This window comes from Paramisgurnus dabryanus, chromosome 3 (assembly GCF_030506205.2).
Source record: "Paramisgurnus dabryanus chromosome 3, PD_genome_1.1, whole genome shotgun sequence".
Classification (NCBI taxonomy): domain Eukaryota; kingdom Metazoa; phylum Chordata; class Actinopteri; order Cypriniformes; family Cobitidae; genus Paramisgurnus; species Paramisgurnus dabryanus.
In genome coordinates, this window is record NC_133339.1 from 12,059,089 (window position 1) to 12,083,922 (window position 24,834).

General features: G+C 40.1%; 2 protein-coding genes across 2 annotated transcripts in view; both read right to left on the minus strand.

The window, feature by feature from the left end:
* LOC135768902 (uncharacterized) overlaps nucleotides 1-4,123 on the minus strand; it is a 36,438-nt gene extending 32,315 nt beyond the window's left edge. Inside the window, exon 1 of the mRNA XM_065278266.2 lies at nucleotides 3,986-4,123. The gene's annotated coding sequence lies outside the window, so the exon portion shown is untranslated. The remainder of the gene's footprint in view (nucleotides 1-3,985) is intronic.
* Nucleotides 4,124-14,861: 10,738 nt separating this feature from the next.
* The window catches only part of LOC135768896 (uncharacterized), a 15,931-nt gene continuing 5,958 nt past the window's right edge, over nucleotides 14,862-24,834 (minus strand). Inside the window, exons 8-15 of the mRNA XM_065278260.2 lie at nucleotides 24,265-24,423; nucleotides 23,643-23,729; nucleotides 18,090-18,188; nucleotides 17,915-17,998; nucleotides 17,707-17,802; nucleotides 17,094-17,189; nucleotides 16,767-16,810; nucleotides 14,862-16,189 (exon numbers count right to left, since the gene is read on the minus strand). Of these exons, the coding sequence (XP_065134332.1) occupies nucleotides 16,088-16,189; nucleotides 16,767-16,810; nucleotides 17,094-17,189; nucleotides 17,707-17,802; nucleotides 17,915-17,998; nucleotides 18,090-18,188; nucleotides 23,643-23,729; nucleotides 24,265-24,423 (767 nt within the window). The 3' untranslated portion in view covers nucleotides 14,862-16,087. The remainder of the gene's footprint in view (nucleotides 16,190-16,766; nucleotides 16,811-17,093; nucleotides 17,190-17,706; nucleotides 17,803-17,914; nucleotides 17,999-18,089; nucleotides 18,189-23,642; nucleotides 23,730-24,264; nucleotides 24,424-24,834) is intronic.

Genomic DNA, 24,834 nt, shown 5'->3' on the forward strand with positions numbered 1-24,834 from the left:
CTTGCATTGCGGTGCATTTTAGGTTAAGAATCCGTTCGAAACATCACGTCCCGCTGTATACAGTGAATGCATGCAGCTGAAATTATTGTTGCGTGGCTACGTAAAAGTTTAAGCATATGTGATGCATTGTGCGATCGGTCTGACTCGCGTGAGAGAGAATAACTTCCTTATGCTAAACTCCAATAAGACAGAGATTATTATTATTCAACAAAATATGTCAGATTACAAGTTGCCCATATATGATTGCACTGTGGTGCCGTGTTTTTGGTACACACACCTGTAAAGTGCATGCGTGTGTGTGAAGGGGTTCTTTTTAAGCTATACTCTCCTGCAATTGAACGTGAATAAGCTTACTACTTAAAAACATCAAAGCTAAACATCATATCTAGTCAAACCACATAACGACATCGCTACAAATACAGTATGGGATTAAAATCAGCAGAAGCTACGTTACCTTGTTTCATCGACGCTTGGTGAAACAGCAGTGGATGTTTTCGGTTCAGATGTTAGGAACGACAAACACAAGGATCCCAGCGCAGAGGTGTTTATTCAAATGTGTAGGAGATGACACTCAGTGTATATGTATAAGAGATGACACAAATGTGAAAGTCAATATGTATAATAGGAGACACTCAGTGAAAGTCAATATGTATATAAGAAGACACTCTGTGTTCGTGGTGATGTATGCGAGGAGGAGACAACACAGGCAAGACAGGCTCAACGGAATCCTTTTCGGGAAAGGCTCAGGGTGGGAAACACAGCACAGCCTTAGAATGTCCACTCGCACATCCGAAATCCTCTGAGATGAAATCCTGGCGGGGCACAGAGAGAGAGAGAGGCGGTCAGAGTCTTCAGCAGAGTCTGTGCTGGACAGCGCACAGCGGCAGTCCGAGTCTTACGCAGAATTACGCGCCCGAGAGCGCACTGCTGCTGGACAGCGCAAGAGGTAGACTGGCGCTCGGAGAATCCACAGACAGAGTGTACACAGAGGCTTGACGGTGACACACCACTCGGGAGAGACTGACAGCGGGGCGGGGAATCTAAAGGGGTAAAGGCAGCAGAGAGCACGGTGAGTAATCCAAAAACGAGAACTAGAGACAGATACTAAGACACGACAGGACCAGAACTAGACAAGCTAGCGGGCAGGTACATACAAAGACGAACTTGCAAAGAACAAAGGAAACGAGGGGAATATAAATCAAACCGGATTGGGCAATAACAAGGATCAGGTGTGGGACGCCGGTGCGAAGAGTTAGAGACAATGAGATCACCAGGTGAAGGCGCGCACGTGTGGAGTTGTCAAAACAAAAACACATCACAAGTGAAACAAAGACAAAGCAGCCAATAAAACCGAAATCATGACATCAGATGCTGAGTGTAATGATAATGTAATGATCCCAAACTTTAGACATTCTCTCTCTGGCGTTTATGGACATATTCAAAATGTACCGCTATGATGTGCTTTCTGAACACTGAACAACGGTCCGTGTGAATCAGATCTTGGGCGCGTGTAGTGCGCGTCATAGGAATTTAACGAGGCTTCGAGGCAGAATTTTTGCCTCTAGGAATTTTTTGAATCAAGTTAATCGGGTAACTGGATGAATCTTTCAGCCCTAGTGACAGCTTTCCCTTTCTGCTGACCACCATAACAGACAAAGAGCTGCTCTGAGGTCCTAAAGCTTTGAGTTTGGTCCACATATCTACGCAATGAGCGCACAGGACATAACAAAGCCATGGCTGGGTCTTCCTCCTCTGGCGGCAGCGCTTGCAAGTTCACCACCTGATCTCTAAAAGGAGAGGTGGGAACTTTGGGCATATAGCCGGGCATTAGTCTCAGTGTTACACTGGAGTCAACAGGTCTGAACTAAAAGCACGAATCATTGATTGAAAATGCATGGAGGTCCCCTATCCTCTTAACGGAGGCCAAGGCGAGGAGCGTTAAAGTTTTCATTGTGAGAAATTCGACTCACAGAATGCAGAGGCTCAAAGAGGGCATCCTGGAGGGCTTTTAGCACCACGGACAGGTCCCAAGGAAGGAGACGCAAAGGATTCAAAAACAAAGTCAGGATGGACTGTAAACGCGCTTATGTTAGACGTGCAGTTAAATCGACTGAGTCCAGTTCCATACCAAGAAAAGAGATACTCTGTGTGGGGCCATGTTTGCTCTTTTCCCAGTTGACCCGAAGACAGAGACGGACGAGGTGCTTGAGCACACGTTCTGTGTGTTCACAGAGCATGTGACGAGACTGCGCTATTATGAGCCAATCTTCGAGACATGCCATAATGCGCACACCGCTCTCTCTCTCAGGGGTTTTAATGCCCCCTCGACAACTTTCATGAAGACACCCCGAACGGTAAGACAAGCCCAAATGGTAGACTTTGTACTGATATGCTTTTGTGTGTCAGCATCTTGAATGACAACTTGTGAAGTGCTCAATTCAGAGAATGCAGGTCCAGGATCGGTCGCAACCCTTCGCCTTTCTTGGGTACAATGAAGTAAGGGCTGTAAAACCCTGAACTCATCTTGGCTGGATGGATCACCTCAATTGAATCCTTCGCCAGTAGGACATGGATCCCAGCATGGAGTATGTGAACATTGGAAGCTTTCACCATAGTGAAGCGAATTCCCACAAATTTGGGGGGTGCCAAGCAAATTGAATCACGTAGCCAAGACAAATTGTGCATAAGAGCCAACATAACGGGCTGGGAAGCTCTTTGCAAGCTCCCAGACACCAAACGAGAGGGATTAGCAGCACAATTGGTGTACCCGCTGCAAGTAGAGCAGTGGTGGTTACCGATGTGGCACGATGGGCTCAGTCTGCTCTAGGGCAGTCGAAATGGGCAGTTGCAAGACACTCTCTACTGCATCGCCGAAATGGCTGGTCTGGGAAACCGGAGAAAACAGGAGACCAGACTTGTTGACCTCCTTCATGTCAGTGAGACACAGCCAGGGATGACGCTCCTGGACCACCAGGGTGGACATCGCACGTCTGACGGCATGTGCAGTGACCATGGTCACCCGTAGCACCCGATCAGTGGCCGCCAGAACATGTCCCCGGTCATGGCTGAGCGGTAGGTTCTGGGAGGAAAACGAATTTTCGACGACCAATCAACCATCATAAACCTTGGGAAAGAAAGATACGGGTTGTTGGGACTTGAACTTGAAGCTGAACTTGCAGTCCCGAAGTACTAATCAAGGAGGCGGGACGGGGGAGGAGCTCTGCACTCCAGCCTACCATCTCCGCAGCCCGAGCGAACATGGCTGCCATCTCGGGGGTCGAACATGGGGTCCGCAACCCTACCCCCCTCCAATGTTGCGACACACATAGAATCCTCATGAGGACTGAGAGAGGTTGAGGGCATTGTAGAACATGATCCACTGTCTCCATCTGCACACCAACTGGCTATGGATCAGGGTGCTGAGAGCTACTGTTCAGTGCCAGCAGGCGATTCAGCACTGTTATATGGAGATCGTCCTTCCGGAGCTTTGCTGCCGCACCTTTAGTGGGGCTCTGCAAACGAAGGGGTGGTGGTAACGCTCCTGGAGGTACGAAACCGCTTCTGCAAATCCAAGAAAGACATGCTCTCGTTAGGAGAATGAACCCTCCACAAACGCGTGCACTCCGCTGCATGCCATTTCTCCAACAACCTCAGCACACAGTGTATCCCACAAGCAGAGAGAGATTCTCAATAGCAGTTGGTATGCCGGTTTTCGAAGCAAAAAGAGTGATTTGGTAACGAACCTGCTTCTTGTTAAATATTCGCATTGCTGGGCGGCGACGGCAGATGCAAATACCTGCATGCCAAGTTCTTTTGCGTTTTAATGGTTTCTCGAAGTAGATTGGTCTCTGTGAAGCGGTTCCCAATTTGTCGGTCACGATGTGACGTCGTAGTGACCTACTGAAAGGGAACCACATAATTAATTATAATAATTAATTTCTATGTAACATATAAACAAAATAATGTGTAATGGTAAAACACAGACCTTCAGAAACACCCCAGAGGACAAATGCAAAGAACATGATGATATTTGGACAACAGATCAGAAACACAGGGAGATAAAAGTCTGAGAAAGAAAATACACACGCAATAAATCCATTTTGACTAATTTCTGTAAAAACTTGTTTTTTATACCAAGAAAGTGACAAGATAAAAACCACAATTTTCTGTTACTGACTTTCAAATAGCATCTTTAAGTTATAATAACATTATACAATAACAAATTCTAATCCACAGTTTTTTATTTTAGATTCTTTTTATGCAAAAATGCAATAAATCCATTACAAGTTTTTTTTTTCAAAATGCTATAAATGTATAGCCTGGTCCAACCAGACTCTCGTACATTCATTTCATTTGTACAGAGAGTCTGGCCACGCTCCATTGCAAAGCTTTACTTCTGTTAAGGAGGGTCCTCTGTTAAAGTTTAAAACTATTGGATCTGCCCAGAGTCACTCTGAATCTGCCATAACCAATCGCTAACGTTTGGTCGTGACGTATATCATGCGCCGAAACCGGCCGGAAACAACAAGTAAGAATAATCAGACAAACAAAACTTAGCAAACCTGGTTCTTGCTCCGGCTTTAACTTCTGTATATTCGTCAGTTTTGCAACAACAGATCGAATAGATTTTCTCACGTCTTTCTCCGCTGCCATTACTGAACAACTCAAATTGACGCACGACCTTAACGTCATCGTTCTTAGCCACCCCCATCTGTTCGCTGATTGGTCCTGCAGATTTTTGAAGGAGAAAGGAAACTCTACAGAGGAGTCCCAGACGTAGTACTAAAGCGAAATGAAAATGAAGCGGAAGCACGTAGGAGGGCGGAGCCAGGCTAATAAATGTATTGAATCAATATATAAATTTGCATTCATATTTGCCATGTTATATTCATTTAGTTGACTATTACATTTTTGTTTGTGTGGTCTTGATCAAATTTGATGGCAATTACCTGAAAAACAATTACATCATACTTCAATTACAGTACAACTTAACAGAGAACTGTATAAGATTTTGTGTCTAATCATACCTGTGTTATTTGATCTACGGTAGATGAGAGAGCAGAACAGAAGAGATCCACATGCAGTTATACAGAGAATCAACACCATTATGTATAAACTAGAGAAACCTGTAACACACACACACACACACACACACACACACACACACACACACACACACACACACACACACACGCACACGCACACGCACACAAGATATTAAAATGATAACCCATAAGCCTGCATTTAAAGATTTTAAAAGCATGCATGTAGCGTGTGTGCTTTTAACTGAAAAAAGGTAGTTTTTAGGCTTATTTATTAAAATTAACAATAAACTGAATATCATATACCTTATACAGTGCCCTCCACAACTATTGGCACCCCTGTTTAATATGTGCTAAAAAAAGTGATCAAATTAACTTTTTTTTGCAGAAGCATAATCTCTAACAGACAATTTTTGAAAAATATACCCTTTAACACAAGTTAATAATAATTTGTAAAAGTTTATTGAACTATATTGACCTCAGTTGTGTGTGCTATGTGTTTCCCAGTTTTGAGTGTGGCCCCACCCCCTTGTTATCTAATTAATGATTCATTATTAGTTACTCCTGTTACCTGTTTACCTTGATTAGTTTCCCTATTTAATGTCCTGGTGTTTTCAGTCTTGTGCTCGTTCAGTGTCTTCAGTGTGTTTGGTATTTTGGTTATGTTGGTCATGTTAAGTTTTGTCTTGTTTGCTCCCTTGAGGGACAAATTTTTGTTGAGAGCTGCCTGCGTTTGGGTTCTGTCTTTGAAAATCTGTATAGTGTTGACTTTCATAAGTCAGGCAATGGCTACAAGAAAATAGCCACTCGCCTTAACTTGCCCATATCTACACTCAGAGGAATCATTAAGAAGTTTAAAACAACTGGAACAGTGACAAACAAGGCTGGAAGAGGTCCCAAGTTTATCAGGAGGCGTAAAACAAAAGATGAGTACGCCGAAAAGCGCCTCATGCCCACTGTGAAGTACGGTGGAGGATCTGTGATGCTGTGGGCCTGTTTCTCTTCCAAAGGCCCTGGGAACCTTTTTAGGGTGCATGGCATTATGAATGCTTTGAACTACCAGGACATTTTAAATAAAAACCTGATGGCCTCTGCCAGAATGCTGAAGATGGGTCGTCATTGGGTCTTTCAGCAGGATAATGATCCAAAAATGTGTCAAAATATATACAAAAATGGTTCAGCAGTCACAAACTCAAGGTCCTCCCATGGCCATCTCAGTCCCCAGACCTCAACCCAATCGAAAACCTGTGAAGCGAGCTAAATAAGAGAGGACCCAGGACACTGGATGATCTGGAAAGATTGTGCAAAGAAGAATGGTCAAAGATCCCTCTCTCTGTGTTCTCCAATCTTGTGAAATTTTATAGGAGGAGATTAAGTGCTGTCGTAATGGCAAAAGGGGGTTGCACAAAGTATTAACTGCAGGGGTGTCAATAATTGTGGGACGCAAGTTTTTTTTTCTAAATGTGTAATTTTTTTACCACCAAAGTAATGTACTTAAATGAAGGGTTCTATGTTGTTTAAATAAAAATGAAAATTTTTACAAGTCCATGACCACGTCTTAAACAGGGATGCCAATAATTGTGGAGGGCACTGTATATCATAATACAATGGACTACAAACACAGACATTTGTTATTTTAGTTTTAGTTTAATTCATTTGTAAATATTTTTATTGAAAAGTGTAATTTTATGTTAATCTTGTTTTTCCTCTATTTATTTTGTTGTTATTTTTTGTCAATGGTTGACATCTCTCTGAGCAGTTGTGTGATTTTTTTTTAATGAAGGCTAGTTTATATTATTTGTTTTCATATTTATCTAAAGAAATGTTTTAATAAAGCTGTGCATAATTGACTAAATTATTTAATGTTCGACAAAAATTTAAGGAAGGTGTTTACAAAAAGACATTAATCACATTTAAACATTAATTAGTAATGATGAATCCAATTACTTTTTAGACAATGACATTAAAAACAATGTTGAAATGTAATTGGTAATTAACTGAAGCACATTTACCGGTTTGTTTATTATGGCTCATTTATTTAGAACTGACATTCTGAACTATAAAACTTATAAAATGTGTTAAAGTGGAAAAATTATACAAAATCCACTTCTACAAGGTGTTTGGATATGAATGTATGTTGGCAATGTGCAAACACAACAACCCTACAATAAAAAAATCCACCCTCTTCTTTTTATTCCCCACCAAAGCAGTCTCATTAGACATGCTGTTTTGATTCTCTTGTTAATGTGATGTCACACTGAAAAAGCCCCACCCACAGCTACTGACTGACTGGTTATTTTACCCAAAAGCTTTTCTAAATTGTTGACACTTTATAACCCTATTAGTTTAGATTCTTTAAAATGTTTCTTATTGGATGTCTTACCCAGTCTCTCGAGTATCACAGTTGTGTTTGCTGACAGTCGCCCAATAAACACTTGACAGATGTAAACTCCTTTATCTTCAGTTCTGACTCTCTTCAGTCTGAGAGAAAAGTTTCCTCTGTGAATTTCTTTGGTGAAGAACTCAACTCTGTCTCTGTATTTTTTATCTGATGATTCTGGTTGAGTTTTATTGTTTTCATAGAGAAGAACTGTGATTGGTTTGCCTTTATTTGTTTTCTTCCATGAAACTTCTTCAGGTTTGATGTAAGAGTCCACAGAGCAGCTCAGAGTGACATCATCACCCACATAAGCAGATATGGACTGATTTGATCCTGACACTATCAAACGCTCTGCGGACACATAAACAACATTCTAATGGGGAGTCACAAACATTTGCAATCTTATAAAAATAGCCAAGTAGTTCCTTTTCCAACTGTCCCCATGTTTCTAATTTTAAACATACTTTTGCAATATCAAAGCAACACTCAAAAATGAAAAATCTGTCATTATGTTCTCACCCTCCTATTGTTTAAAACCTGTATGGGGTTCTTTATTCTGATGTACACAAAAGATGTTTTTTAAAAAATATGTTAAGCACCCATTGACTTCCAAAAGTATTTTTGCTTACTATGGAAGTCAATGGGTAATGTTAACTGTCTGCTTAACATCATTTATCAAAATGTGATTTTTGGGTGAACTATCCCTTTAAGGTAAAAGCATTAAATTGATTTAACATTAAAGCAAATACAGATACACAATACATATATAATGCAAAATACATACCATCTGAGATCATCACATGTATTGCAATCAAAAAGCATTGAAGAAGGTTTATCTCCATAGTTCTCTCCTAAAGCGCTGCATACATATGTCTACAAATCCGGCTGTTTTACTTTCACTTGGATAAATAATGTCCTGACCAGCATGCTCAAGTGACTGTGATTGGTTCATTCTGACCTGATGCTTTCACTCTAAAAGCTTTAATGCATGACTCAGCATCAGAATCAATCTGGATGATACTGACACCATACATAATAGATAATAATGTTAAAGATGCACAGGTTATTAAGAACCAGACTGCAAAGCCATATTTAACCCAGCTCTGACACATACATTTCAACATACATGTGCATATACAATCACATCTTAACATCACATTAAGCTAAATACCAATACTGTAAACACCAATACTGCAAATATACATTGTAGTGAAGATAATGGGTAGTATGAAATAAAGAGCTGAGAGATATTTCTTAATGTTCTGTTTATTCTTTCCTTTTTCTTGTATGATGGAGTTTTAAATGTAATTTTGAGTATGTGTGGTTTCTATTAAGAGAGAAACAAAATACAAATGAATAAAGGAAACATACATATACTCATTTCCCATGTACATTACAAACATAAAATAAACAATAATCAGAATATGACTATATATTTCGTAAACTCTAGAAATGTAAGCAGAGAGAAAGGATTCAAACACTTCTCAGTTTCTCTACCATGCATTAAATTACCAATAACATACTGTCGTCTATAGTATACTTTACAGCCTTCATAGCAGTCCAGATAATAATATTTAACACCATATTTCACTCAAGTATTAAATAAAGTAAACATGTCTAAACACGATGTGACATATTCGACCCGACATATTGAATCAGGTGGATATAATTAACACAACGGTTGTGTAGCGACCCTTAAAGGGGCCATGGCATGAAAATCTGACTTTTACCATGTTTAAGTGCTATAATTGGGTCCCCAGTGCTTCTATCAACCTAGAAAACCTTGAAAAAGATCAACACAGTAACTTAGTTTTGGTAAACCATTCTCTACAAGCACATGAAAGAATAGGTCATTGAAATTTGGCTCTCTTTATGATGTCATAAGGAGCTCTTATTATAATAATACCACCCCTAAATCTGCACTATCCAACCACAGCACTGCCATTAATTGCAACAAACCACCATCATTGTGATCAGTGTTTGCACTTTATCCGCTCATTTGCATTTTAAAGGACACACCCAAAACGGCACATAAGTGGCAATTTTAACATGCTATAATAAATTATTTATATGGTATTTTGAGCTAAAACTTCACATATGTACTCTGGAGACACCAAAGATTTATTTGACATCTTAAAAAAGTCTTGTGCCATGGCCCCTTTAAACTCTTAACTCGCATATCAAATTACAGAAATAACAGCTGAAAAAAAATACAATATCACGGGTAATGCAGCAGATATACTTACTTTTCTCATTCACGCACACTTTGAGGAAAAGTGTCACCCGCAATTATGTTTGAACCGACAGATGATCTCTATAGTACTGAATACTAACTGTAATGACGAACACCTATCTCTATCGTACTGCATACTAACTGCGTGACAAAAGTATGATACAACGGGCCAAAAAATTATCAGCCAAAATTTGGGAGTGTCTCCAATGGCGATGACAGATGAGCTCACTTTCGGGGTAGACTACCTGAGGTAGCGAACCATCAGGCCGCCCCATAAGAAGAACACTGGGAGTCACTGGATCTGGGTCTCTGGCATCTGAAGACACATAACCCAAGGGCTTACTATTAAGGATCCCTTTCACCTCAGTAAGTACGGTCCGAAGCACTTCTTCTGGAACAGGCTGAGCACCAACTGTGGCATAAAGTGCACTCTTAACTGAGCGGATCTCCCTCTCCCACACCCCTCCGAAGTGGGGAGCTGCTGGGGGGTTAAAGCAGGCGGAGATCTTCTGTGGTGCAAGGGGATGTTGTGGTTCTTTAGACATTCCAACGAAAGTCTCACTGAGTTCTCGCTCACCTACCTTGAAATTCGTGCCCTGATCGGAGAACAGTTCTGTTGGCATTCCTCTAGAGGCAATAAACTGACCAAGGGACATCAAAAAAGCATCCCTATTAATAGAGGTTAGGAGATGGCCACACGCCCTCGCAGGATCCAGAAGGAGCATCGAAGCTCAGCGAACACCGGCTCAAGGCCTGGGTGACGGAGGCGGTTATCAAAGTCTTGAATCAAGAGCGTTGTCACTTAATGACCTGGGTCTAAGATGACTGGATGAAGAGTGGTCAGTTCTAGGCCTTCTGCTTGACTGCGTCATCCTCCAATACGAATAAGCTCTCCCTTTTCATCCAGCTCTGGAGACAGCATGCGAAGTCGACTGCTGCTGGGGATGGGTTTACCAGCTTTCAGGAGGCTGTACTCCTGCTAAAAACTATCCCTCTGAGCTCTCTGATGTTTTAACTGTTCAGCCTGTCGGTAGTCTTCAGCCTTAGGCTTATCATTAGAGTTGGCCGCCCCATGCAGCTCCTGCACTGTCCCTTCCAGCAGCTCCTTCCACGAGCCATATTGGCCCAGGTCTAGAGTTGATTGGCTTGATACAACAGCAGCGACCCCACAGAAGATAGACTTACACAGCTCTGAGGCATCTTCTGTTTGGCCAACAGTGGGGACCTCTAGCCATGAGTCTTGACTGGTCAAGAGGAAGGCAGGTCCCAGGCTCCATCTATTTGGCTGAACAAGCTCTTGCAGCTTCTTTCCCGTGTTACGTCATAAGTAGGGTTTCTGGCGGTATCAACAAATCTCCAGGCATGCCCGTCTGTCAGCTCCTGTATCTTGGCCACGCGGGTGCCAACAAAGACCTTGAACCAGCAGGATTCAGACTTCATCCATGTCAGCACCGTTGTGGAATCTGAACAAAGGGTCGTCCGATCAATGTGGATGGTAATTTCCCTCTTCAGCACCTGTTAGAGCTGTGCACCAGTAAGGGCAGCACAGAGTTCTAATCAGGGCGTGGAGTGAAACCAATTAGGTGCAACTCTGGAATGGGCCATCAGGAATGACAGATACACTTCACCGTGTCTGTCAGTGGTTCGCAGGTATGCCACCGAACCATAAGCCTCTTCTGAGGCGCCACAAAATACATGCACCTCTCTCTGAAGACCGGGATATCCACAGACTTCGACAAGTACGGTCGGGGCAGGGTGACTTGAGGTAAGATTTGTAATTCTTCCTCCCAGTCTCTCCATTGTTGCAGAAGCTCCTGTGGTAGTAGTGGATCATCCCATCCCCTGTGTTTTTCCCAAAGGTGTCGAACGATTATCTTAGCCCTGGTGGTGTAGGGTAGGATGAAGCCCAAGGGGTCGTACTGATTCACCAGCACCTTGTAAATTTTATGCATCGTGGGGACACCGTACTCCACATGACGATGCTTATAACCAAGAAGATCGGTGTGGAAGAGCCAGCTTAGCCCTAGAGTAGATTCTAGGGTAACTGTCTTGTTCTGAGCCAGCAACAGCTCAACACCAGCAGAGCAGCTCTCTTCTGGTAGATTTTTTAGTTTAATTTTTTTTGTTGTTTAATTTATTTATTTAGATAGGGACAGTGCATATTAATGAACATCAGTACACGTACACAATGTAAATATGCTAGAGTTAGCACCACAGCTAATTTTCATCTATAGTCCCTAGGCAGATAAAAACATAAAAACAAATACAAGCATACACACCCTCAATAATTTGAGGGACACAATAAAACACTTACAACAACAATAACAGCAAAATACCCAAACAAGTAATTGTCACACATAATAAAGTTCATGAAGCAGTTTAAAAATGCGTGCAGCTTTGGTTTTCTAAAAGCCAGAATTTTAAATGTGTTTTAAAATTAATATATGATGAACATTCCCTTATTGTGGAGGGCAGACTATTCCAATATTTATTTCCCTTTACTGACAAGACAGATGATTTATTACACCTGGTTCATTGCTGGCCCACTGACGTAGATCGAAGCCTGCAGACACAAGGAAGGGCTCGCAGTTTGTCAACTAGATGCCTCGCCTCAGCAATTGTCGGAACACTCTGGAGGCAGTTATCTACATAAAAGCATTTCTGAACTGATGTCCCCACATCTTCATCTGGCTGGCTGTTATCAGAAACATGGCATTGTAAGGCGAATGTGGCACAGCAAGGGCTACATGTTGTACCAAATGGTAGCACCTGCCAGTCATACACTGCAGGAGGTCCTTCTTGACTGATGTCACACCAAAGAAATCTGAGCAGAGCACGATCCTCTGGGAGGAGGCAAACTTGGTGGAACATGCCTCTTATGTCTCCACTAACTGCAACTGCATGCTCTCGGAATCTTAGCAGAACTCCCAGTAGTGATGCTCCTAAGGTCGGCCCAGGCAGTAGATGATCGTTGAGATTCTGCCCTCGATATTGATAGGAGCAAGTCGCCTCTCTACACTCCGTAAACTGGGCATGACGGCTTCTTTGGTAGCCTGTAAGAGCCACATGTCTTTCCGGCGGAGCAGCGCAGTGGCATAACGGAGAATGTCATCAACCTCTACCCTGATGGTTTTCATCTCCAGGATGCTGATGGCCTCTTGGTCCTGCCTTGAATGAATAACTAGTTTCTCGCTTCTGAATGGAACAGTGTCGACCTGCCATAACCTCGCAACGTGTTTCATCAGCTCGCTCACCTGGGGTGTTACTGTTGTAAATAAACAATGCTGTGGTTGGGCGAGGTGACGGACTACACTTGCTGGGCCCTGCAGAGTCCAGCCTAGCCTTGTGCGGATGGCAGCAGATCCACCCGGAGGTCCCAATCTGAAAGGTTCAATTGATCACCATGGTGACTGCGGATTTTGACAACTTTCAGAAGAACCCGACTGCCTTCAGTAGGTCTGTCTAGATACAGAACCTCTGTTGTGCCCCTTATACCTTGACTTTCTTGATGCCAGATGATGGGGGGACCCCAAATTTATGACATTTATGAGCAAGCAATCAACAGTAAATAAACCAGAATATATAATGATAATCAAGTAACAGCTTTGCCCTGGGGACAGTACACTTTAAAATTTCCCAATATGTATCATTTATATGTGTACTGTATATATACACAAACCTGTTGGATGCTTTATTCTGATCGGTTGAAAAATGTTCAATGGGTATGCAACTAAAGTAATGTTCAAACAATTTCTGTGGTAGAGTGGTGTAAGCTGAAAAATTACTCCGGTTCTTTAAATTATTTGAAAACAATGCACGCTTTCTGTCGAGCATCTTGTTATTTGCCATAATGTCTTGTTTCCTGTCTCTCTTTGATAGCCTTCCGTCCTGTCCTTCGTCATGCGCTCATTGAGTGCGTTTACATGCACAGTCTTACGCCGATTATGCTTAATAAACTGATAACACGTGGGGTCATGTAAACGCGTAAAGCGGTTTTCTTTAATCGGGGAAAGCCCATAAACAGCGTAAGCAAAAACCGATCGGCACAGGTAGTTTTTTGCTCATTACGCTGATTTCGCATGGCATGTAAACACCTTAACCCACTTTCTCACGGTTTTGTCCATGTGCGCATGTCTCCGCGTATGAAAGATAAATGTCACACGCGGAAGTAAGCGCAAGGTAACGCATAAAAGTCTCCGCTCGACTAAAGCAGTTGGCAGAGAAACTGTGAAAATAAAAGCTCATGTTACATTTACAGGTTCTGCAGACACGAGGAGTGATACAACAGTACAGCTTAAGACAGATATGCCGTTGGCTTTTTGATCGACTATTGTGTTCTATAGGCGAGAAAACTGATAATTCTCCAAGTCCCATGTAAACGCAGTTGACTGCATAGCCGGCTTATTGATTTGCATGTAAACGCATAAAAACAGTTTTCTATAATAAGCAGATTTTTAATAGTTATCCGCTTATTCTGTGCATGTAAACGCACTCATTGTTTGGCTGCTCATGGTCATACGTCTGGTCCACAGAGCTAGACATCAGTGTCTATTACTCATCTTTTGTTTTGCCTCAGGTTCAGCCGCCAACGTCTTGAAATTTGTCTTTGTCTGGAGTTCACTGTCCTGTGAGTGGTTGTGAAGATTGTCCTCGTCTGTCCTGTTCCCTGGTTGCCTTGTCTTCAAGCGCTATGCCAGATACTTCTGGTTTTCCCTGAGCTCCTCGGCTGGTTTGAGTTTGGATTACAGCGCTGGACGCCGCGTGTGGTTCTGCCTTCTTGGACTGTGGTTTTGACTAGTGAACTGTCTCTCTCATCAGTGTGTTGTGGTGCCTCGCAGTTAGGCATATACCTCCTTACACTGGTGTTCTCTCTCTAAATAAATTGTTAACTCGCAAGAGACTCTCTGTCCTGACAAGTACTACCTGAAAAAAAGAAATTACATTTCCTAAATGTTATTTTTTCGGCTCTATATTTTCTGTGGATGTTAGAAAACCCTTATTACACAGCTGGTTGGAATGCTTGATTCTGATTGGCCATGCAGTTGCGACATTTGCAGATTGTTATTCCCAGATAACTACCGCTCAAAACTAAAACACCTGGTAATCCAGATGCTGCAAATCATTTTGACAGGTACAGTATAATATTTCACAAAAATTCTATATAAATGTATTTTAATAACATATGTGACATTATATTTATAAGATCTGCATTTGTTGAAAATGAGCAAATAAAACATTTCAAAACAATATTTAACGTTCTTTACCTTACTTATGAGATAAAAATACAGAGTAATAAGTGGGAAAATGTACAGGCAGTAGGTTGTTATCGCAAAATAAGCCCCTATAGTGTCATAATCCTGCCAGTCTGTCATAGTTGTTCATGGTCATGTGGCAGGATTGTGGCAGTACCCATGTTTTGTGTAGTAGCACATGGCCTTGAATAATTAACCCCTTTCCCTGTTAATTATTCATTATTGGTTAATTCTCCTCACCTGACCTTCCCTCGTTATCTTGTTTAGTTTCTCTATTTAAGGCCCCAGTGTGTCTTGTCCTTGTCCTGGGACTTGTTTTGTATCATTATCTCGTTTTGCAAACAAAACTCTTCAAATATTGTGTGCATTTATGATGAGGAAACAACGCTATGGATGTAGCAATTCTAAAAGCTGCACTTACCTAACTATAAAAAAAACAATGTAAAAATTGCTTAAATATCTTTAAATAGCACTGGTATTTAAGCTACCAAATATTCACATCCGAGATATCAGTACAGTTAAAAACATTTCCTTAAAACTTGGTAAGGTTCACATTTCCATGCAATTGCTCAAACAGTTTATAAGGCACAAATCACAATTTCATCACAGTAAATGCAAACTGTCCTGTAATTCTGGTCCTGTAAACCAAGCAGCCGAACAGAACTGCAGATCCACCTGCATTAATACAATAAATCAGAGGAACAGATGACACATCAGCTACAAATTGTTGATTCAATCCAAATGTTTACATGGATACCTGAGAAAGTGCATTTAATCTCATTTTATGGTATGTTTCTACAGTATGAGTTCAAAGTCCTGAAGGGTTGGCCATGGAGCACCAATAATCAAAAGAGTCTGTGTGGGTCTTCCACTTCAGGTCATGTGAGATAGTGGTTCACAAAAACCTGAAAAACTCAACAATTGCCACAGTACTGTTGTAAATGGTAAGTTGGGGGGAGTGCTGCAGGTGTATTGCCTGAATATCCACAGTCATCTCAGTTTAAGGTTGATTTACTGCACCAGAGTGCCAGCTGTGCAACTTCTCTTCTGTATGCAGATTCATCATCATCCTGGTGACTGTGGTGTCATTCAAACTTCAGATGTTTGACAGAGGCTCTGTATATACAGAGAAGAGCAGGGGGCAGAGTACACAGCTTGAGTCTGTGACTTGAGTCTGATTTCAGGCTCTTTCTTTTAATTCAATCGTTTCAGAGCTTGGTTCTGCTGGTTCTGCTGTGCTGTGGGTCTGTCCTCTGATGTAGTAACGTTGTGTAAAGGAGGGCTATGATAAAGATAAAACACACATTTACAAAATATATATTTTGCATGTCAGACAACTTTTAAATATGTCATCAGATCTGACATATTGGAATCAGAATCATTGCTTTGTTGTGGTTCTGCTCGTATCTAACTGAACATGCTCAATTTGTACAGCTAAAACTATTCACATCGAAGTCCTTTTGTGTTGCTAATGGTGTTCCTCAGGGTTCAGTCCTTGGTCCTTTCTTGTTTATTATATATCTCTTGGTAACATCTTTAGGAAATATGGAATTTAATTTCATTGCTACGCTGATGTAACCCAGCTTTATCTTTCCTATCAACCCACTTCCAAAATATGGTTTGCCTGCGAAGCTTATTCATAAACCATCTCTATATTCGGCCCCGTTCTTTAAGATCAGCCAATTCTCTCAACTCTTTTTCTTCCCAGGACTCACTCAACATTTTTGGGGTCTCGAGCTTTAAGTTGTGCAGCTCCTTACTTGTGGAATTGGCTACCACTAGATTTCCGTTGTAGTGAAAATATTTCTATTTTTAAATCTCAATAAATAAAATGAATAATAATAACACATGATGCTAACCTTACGACGTAGCTGAGTCTCTGATTGGTCAGATTCCCCAGATTCTGTGAGAGAGAAAATGTACAGTCAGAAAAAATGCACTAAATACATCTGAAAATATTTACATTAATCACTAGCTAAGCACTTATATCGGAAACATAAATACTGGATACACCACGACTCCATAATCATTTTGTTACATTTTATAAAGAAACATCAGCTTATAGCCATAGTTAGCCATAGAGAATGATAATATGTATTAAAACAAAAAAGATTTTTTAAAAAGAAAAAAGAGGTACTTAAACAGCAAATGATATAAATGAGATAAAGTTTATATACTGTACTCACTGCCATATATCTGAAGAATCAACAGACACAGAGTAAAGACACTTTCAGATGTAAAGACAGGGATTCGCAAATCTCCTATTGAACGCTCACCATTAACTGAAAACAAAACAATCACATATAAACCCTTTTTTTTTTTTTTTTTTTGTATACTCATTTTAATAAACCTATTATTTGAACATTTAAACAATCAAAAAAACAAAACAAAACAAACAAAAAAAAAAACATAAAAATTTAAAATATTGGATCTATTTGAACAAATATTGCTATTAACTGTATACATTTAAAACAAAAATAAAGATCAAGAAAACACACAATTGACTCACAATCTTAGATAACCTTATAAATATATTTGTAGGAGCTACAATTTTACATAGATATCTATACTCTAAAAAATTGCAATTGATTAAACTATATAAATTCATTGGTGCACTTAAATTTTAAGTGTATTTATTGGCACATGTATCTTTTATATGGCTTATGTTAAAGAGATGCATGCTGTACAGAAAAAAACAATGTCCTGGTTTCAATATTAAAATAACCTATGATCATTGATGTTAAATAAATGCTATAAATAAATCAGTGTATAATGTTAAATTGTTATGTGTTGAGTCACCTGTTTTTAGTATCAGTTCAGTCATCAGTGCAACAGTGTTGATAAAAACAACACCAACTGATCCAACCACAAACACAAAGACATTTTTCTTAACACCTGTAATAACAAACAAATGCAGACTTTCATTTTATTATAAATAAAGTAAGATTGCATATTGTTGTAATTTTAAAGACACAGACAGATAATGAAAGTAAATAATACTGCATACCCCAATGATTAAATGAACGCCTGAAGTTAAGAACAGCCCATAGTATTTGAAGAAACACGATTAAACAAGCCCATCCAGCCTTTTCTACACATACATAAAAACATGTTAAGTGTCAATTTATTTATTTAATATTTTAATAAGACATTTATTTTAAATAAATAACGAAATAAAATACCTTCATCAAGTTCCAGTGTCCTGATGTAAAACCAGGCCAATAATAAATTCATCAGTATTGTGAAAATAAACCACACTGTTCTTATGATCCAATCTGGACCTAAAAGAAAATTATAAAATGTTAAGATATGACTTATTGATCACAACTCTTTTTTATTTACAGTATATTGGTTGGACTACTGGTGATTGCTCCTGAACTGTAAAAAGATGGATTAAATAAAAAATTTAGTTGAAAAAGATTACATTTTAGGTGTTACCAATTAAAAGTAATCTTACAATTTTTGGACCTTAAGTTTTTTTTTTTTTAAATAAGTTTGAAGTTGTTTTTATTATTCTTCCATTAACAGGTAAAAACTTAAGTAGATCTAACTTTCATTTTTACAGTGTGCACAGGCCTATGCTTTCTACACTCTTATAAATAAAGCTGCTTCACGATGTCATTTTCTGTCTAAATGGATCTTTAAAGAACCTTTAACATCTGAAGAACTGTTCTGTTTCACAAAAGATTCTTAAAGAGCCACTTATTTGACTACAAAACAGTTTATATGTATAAACATCTTCTACACCCTTTTGCTCTTTGGGGAGCATAGGTCATTCATGAACTTCCTCCAGGTGGTTCGATGTTGGGCGATCTTCTCTGCTTCCTTCCAAGATGATGTTGCTTTCCTGAGTTCTGCCTCAACAGACCTTTTCCAGCTGTTTCTTGGTCTTCCTGGCTTTCTTTTTCCTTGTGGGTTCCAGGTTAAGGCCTGTCTGGTCATGTTAGAAGATGGTTTTCTTAAGGTATGCCCAATCCAACCCCATTTCCTGCGTTTTATTTGAGTTTCAATTGGTTCTTGTTGTGTGATTTGCCAGAGTTCTTCATTTCTAATGGTGTTAGGCCAGTAAACTCCAGGATGTGTCGTAAGCATCGGTTAATGAATGTTTGTAACTTATTTGATGATGCTTTTGTGGTTCTCCAAGTTTCTGCCCCATATAATAAAACTGATTTAACATTGGAATTGAAGATGCGAAGTTTTGTGTTTTTGGAAATATATTTTGTGTTCCATATTGGCTTAAGTATTAGAAAAGCTGATCTTGCCTTCCCTATTCTTGCTTGTATGTCTTTGTCACTACCTCCATCCTTCCCAACAACGCTTCCTAAATATGTATATGTGTCCACCTCTTCTAGTCCCTCTCCATCCAGTTTTATAGCATCTATTTTGTGGTTTATGGTCATCACCTTGGTTTTTGTTTTGTTGATGTGAAGTCCAGTGGTTGCTGCATTTTTGGCAAGTTTTGTGAGTTTGGTCTGCATTTGTGTGTTGGTGTGTGACAAGAGGACTATGTCATCGGCGAAGTCCAGATCTTCTAACTGGGACCACATTGTCCACTGAATACCCAGATTTTGTTCGGCTGTGGTTGCCTTCATGATCCAGTCCACTGACAGAAGGAAGAGAAAAGGGGACAGTAAGCAGCCCTGTCGGACTCCTGTCTCTATTGTAAAGCTGTCTGTTAGGTTTCCGTTATGTATCAATCCACAGGATGACTTTAAATACAGCTGCTGGGTGATGGTTATAAACTTCTTCGGGATGCCATTATGTGCCATGAGTCTCCATAAAGTCTCTCTGTCTAAGCTGTCGAATGCTTTATGGAAGTCGATGAATGTGAGAATGAGGTATGTATTCCATTCCAGGATCTGTTCAATGATGATACGGAGAGTGGCACTGTGATCGGTGCATGATCTGTCTTGGCGGAAGCCTGCTTGTTGTTCTCTGAATTTTTTGTCCAATTCTTTGATAGTCTTTCCAGAACAATCCTGCTTAAAATCTTCCCTGGCACAGATGTAAGCATGATGCCCCTGTAGTTGTTACAATCTTTTAGGTTTCCTTTTTTGGGGAGTTTCACCAAGTATCCCTCTGTCCAATCGTTTGGCACCCTTTAATCCTCCCAGATCTGTTCGAAGAGTTGATGAAGTAGTGTTGTTGCCATCTCTGGGTCTGCTTTGATGGCTTCAGGGGGGATTCCATCAGGCCCTGGTGCTTTGTTGTTTTTCAATTTTTGAATGGGCTTTCTTATTTCTTGTTTGGTGGGCTTGTTGGTATTAACCTGTAGGGGGTGTATGGCTGGAGGGATATCGGCCAATTCGATTGGCCTGGGTCTGTTGAGTATATCTCTGAAGTGCTCGGCCCACCTCTTCATCTGATCTTCTTGTTTAGTGAGTATTTTCCCATCTTTGTCTAGTATTGGCCTATCTGGTCTTTTGTGTTTGCCTGCTAATTTCCGTGTGGTATCATAAAGCTCCTTCATGTTGTGTTGAGCTGCTGCTTCTTCTGCTTGGGTTGCTAGGTTGTTAAAGAATAGTTTTTTATCTTTCTTGATGTTCTTTTTAACAAGCTTGTCTGCCAATATGTAGGCTTGCTGTGCTTTAACTTTTGTGGTTCTTATGCGGCCATTGTTGAGAGTGTTTTTAGCCTGTTTGCGCAATTCTATTTTCTGTAGAGTATCTCCTGTGATCCACTCCTTGTGTTGCCTTGTCCTTTTCCCGCATGTGATCTCGCATGCCTCTATCCAGGCCAGCTTCATGTTCTGCCATCGTTGGTCCACGGTTTGGTGCTCTACTTCCAGTTTGCACAGGGGGAGGAACCGGTTTGAGAGAGTGATTTGGTATTTTTCTCTGGTGTTCTGATCTTGGAGAAGGCTGACATTATATCTGGTGCTGATTTTTCTTGCAGAATTTGAAAATTTCTTGAGTTTTAACCGGAGTGTCCCTATTAGAAGGTGGTGGTCTGTGGACGCGTCAGCTAGAGCTGAAGATCTTTGCCCGAACCCGACGGGACCCGTCGGGACCCGACGGGCTCGGGCGGGTTCGGGCTTCATTTCTAACATTTTACACGGGCTCGGGGCGGGCTCGGGCTTCCGCTCCGGCTTTGTGAGGTAAATGAGCGGTCAAGTTCAAATCAGTAGCGCAGGATCGCGCTGAATTCATTTACAGTGGATTTAATGATTTTCCTCATCAAAAACATGTAGCCTAATCTTGGTGAGTAGGTTTTTCAATGTATAACTAAATATGAATCGAGTCTTACATAATTTAGACAGAGGATATAGACTAATGTTGGCAGTAATGGAGAGAAGTGCCGACGCAAATCCCGCGGAGCCTGCCTCTTAATTTCGTTATTGCCAAATACCCATCTTAATTCAGAATGTATTATCTTAATTTAATTCGTTAAGAAATAATAATTTTATTGGCATATTTTTAGTGTATTGCATAAGCCTATTTAGAATGAGATGTTACAATGTTACAGATTACTTATTTCTTTGTTTCAACTTCCAAGTGGCGTGTAGATTATTAGTCATGAATAAATAATGTTAAAACCTGTGTAAATTTCTCATTCTTGACAAAAGCTGTGTGTGTGCGCACATTTAAATAATGTCGGGCTGTAAACGGGTTCGGGCTTTTAAAAAGCTGTCCATCTAAATGTACGTTCGGGTTCGGGCTGCATTCTGTCGGGCTCCGGACATTTCGGGCCTAACTTTTAAGGCCCGATTACAGCTCTAGCGTCAGCTCCTCTTTTTACCCTGACGTCTAGGAGGGATCTCCTGAACTTCTTGCTGATACAAATGTGATCTATCTGATTTTCAGTTTTGTGGTCTGGAGAGACCCAAGTTGCTTTGTGCACTCTTTTGTGTGGGAATACACTGCCTCCTATAACTAGATTATAAAATGCACAGAAATCTGAGAATTGCTCTCCGTTATTGTTCATTTGCCCTAGACCGTGTTTGCCCATTATGTGCTCTTTGCCCATGTTATCTTGGCCTATCTTGGCGTTAAAGTCACCTGTCGGTATAATGATGTCTTTCTTCTTCTGTTTCTGGATGACTTGTTGTAGTACATCATAGAAGTTGTCTTTTATTTGCTGTTCTGCTTCATTTGTAGGTGCATAGCACTGGATAATAGTGAGTTTCTTGGTCTTGGTATAGAACCTTGCTGTGATGATACGTGAATTTACTGCCTCCCACTCCATCAGTGACCTGGCTGCTTCATTCGAGAGTATTAGTCCCACTCCTTCCGAATGTGGGGCATTATCCTGTTGATGTCCCGCATATATTATTGTTTCTCCACTAGAAAGTTGTGTTTTTCCTGATTGAGTCCACCTAGTTTCACTGAGTCCTATTAGGGAGAGGTTGTACTGTTTCATTTCAGCTGCTATCTGAGATGCTTTACCGGCTTGATACATCGTTCTGATGTTCCATGAACCTATCTTTATATTGTGTTTGGTTGTAAGAAGGGGGGTCAGCTGGGCGACGTCCTTTCGGCTTGAGTTGTCCAGTGTCATATTCGTCTGGGAGGAGACACCTTCTACTTCCAAACCTTTCTGAATGTTATCCATGAATGTTTTTGTAATCGTATTTAACCACTAAGCGGGTGATTGGCCCACCTAGCTTCACCGGGTTAGGGTTAACATGCCTGTATAAAATATGGATCTAGACAGATCGCTCTCAACAAATTCAGCCCCATCACTATGGACAGTAGCTGCTAATGGCGTACGTGAAAATATCACGCTAAGGAACAACGTTATTGGGAAACGCAGCCCTGATTATAAATGTAACAGGTGTTATGAGGTTTTAAGTAGCTCGCTCCACTTAGACTCGCACTTTTACTGCGGCACAGTTCTTGTCAAATGTGTTTGTATAAGCGAGAACCGCTTCATTCGTTTTATACACCAACAGAAGTATCATTTATGCTAACATTTGCTTGTCGAATTAGAGCTACAGAGGTTTAAATAGAGATTCAGTTTAGATATACGGTACTTGAACAGGCTTCATTTAACAAGCGTTCACAAACTCATTGCAAGAGAGAGACAATCTATTTTACAATCCTCTTAAAAGACAAAGCTTACAATGTAACACTGTACTGCATGATTTGAAACGATAAAATTGTATGGTTTTGTATGATTTACTGAATTCTGCACACAACAACGTGTAAATACGTGCGACAAAACTCACATATGATGTCAATTTATTCAATAAAAAAAAAACAACAACTAGTAGCTCCCAATAAACGGCACACGGAACCAATCACAGAATGGGGAGGAGGCAGCAAGACGATGACGACATCTATGCAACACACCGATTGGCTATGAGCTACGTACAGATGCGCTTGATAGACATTTGTAGCTCTTTGCATTCGTAAACCACGCCCTAAAACACGAGAAAATGAACATGTGGTTCCCAGACCACGTCTCATTCTCTATGAGACTGGTCTGGTGTTAGCCAGGCTATACTCATACTTCATTTGAGAAGTAGTTGTCTTAACTCAAAATAATTGATGCAAACTGTTGCGTTATTTTTTTGTTGTTGTTGAGAAGGAGGGATAAAATACCCATGCATGTGTGGACTATACCTAAAACAGGTCGTGGTTCTTTTCATGCTTCCAGCAAACGAGAGGTAAAACTATTAATTTGATCATGCTGTCACACACAACACCATACTTCATAAGTAAAGTCATGAAATATACAGTAATATATGTTTATAACTATACAATGAATTAGAACCAAATTCAGCACATACTTACATCTGAGTCCATCTTTCCCACACATAAAATTCCAGTCAAATCTTGCCACAATTATGATCACTGGTAAAACTCCAGCAATGAGAAATGCTAAATATGAAATAACAAATAGTGTGAAATGCTCCAGTATAACAGTACAGAGATATTTATTTCCTTAAATGATAGAATATACAGAATATTGTTTCATGTTTACGATAAATAGATTTTAAAGTTCCTTAGTCAGACTATGAATATATCACAGCAATCAAAAGTTTTGTTTTTCATTCACATCTTTTATATCATAATTTACACTTCATAAACCAAAACATTTTTAAAATCAAAAGTTGTTACTGCTAACATTAGTTGCACGCTACACAAGGGGGGTGGGGGGGTGCTGAAAAAGTTTGAGAACCACTGACCTAACCATTAGGCCATGACTGCCCTTAATACTGAGCATAATAAACTAAAATAAACATATTGACATTAAAAATAATAATAAAATGTTACAAAAATTGTCCATTTTTAGTTAATGTTAGCTCATGAATGTATTAATCTTAAAAAAAGATCAATCTTAGTTAAAAGACTAATCTTAGTTAAAAAGGAAAGTGTTACTACTAACTCAAATAATTTAAAAAAGTGAACTTACTTCCTCTGGCAACACCGAATGCATAAAACAGAAGGACGAGTTGTAATGGAGGCAGAATATGAAAGCTTATGAAAGCCATTATGTTGAGTTTTATTCGAGGCATCTCTCTCTGTTTTTGTCTCGCTCCAGTAAACGCTACATCATAATAAACTGAAAGTACTGTAATGAAGAAGAATACAAAACATTAACAATTCATCAAACAGATTCAACAAGTTGACTTTTTAGAATGAGGAACACTCACGACTTAGCCATCAATAACAATACTGTATAAAAAGAAAACGTATATTTATATTTTAAATACAAATCTAAATTAAGAGCATCACTGGATGAACAATCAGCTGTTTACTTAACAAACACTTAAAACACTTTGGGCCCTATTTTATTGATCTAAGTGCATGGTTTAAAGCGCACGGCACACAGTCTAAACAGGCATGTCCGAATCCACTTTTGCTAATTTAACGACTGTAAAAAATGCTTTGTGCGCCTAGCACACAGTCTAAAAGGGTTGTTCCTATTCTCATAATGAGTAATGGGTGTGTTGTGGGCGTAACGTGCAATAAACCAATGAGA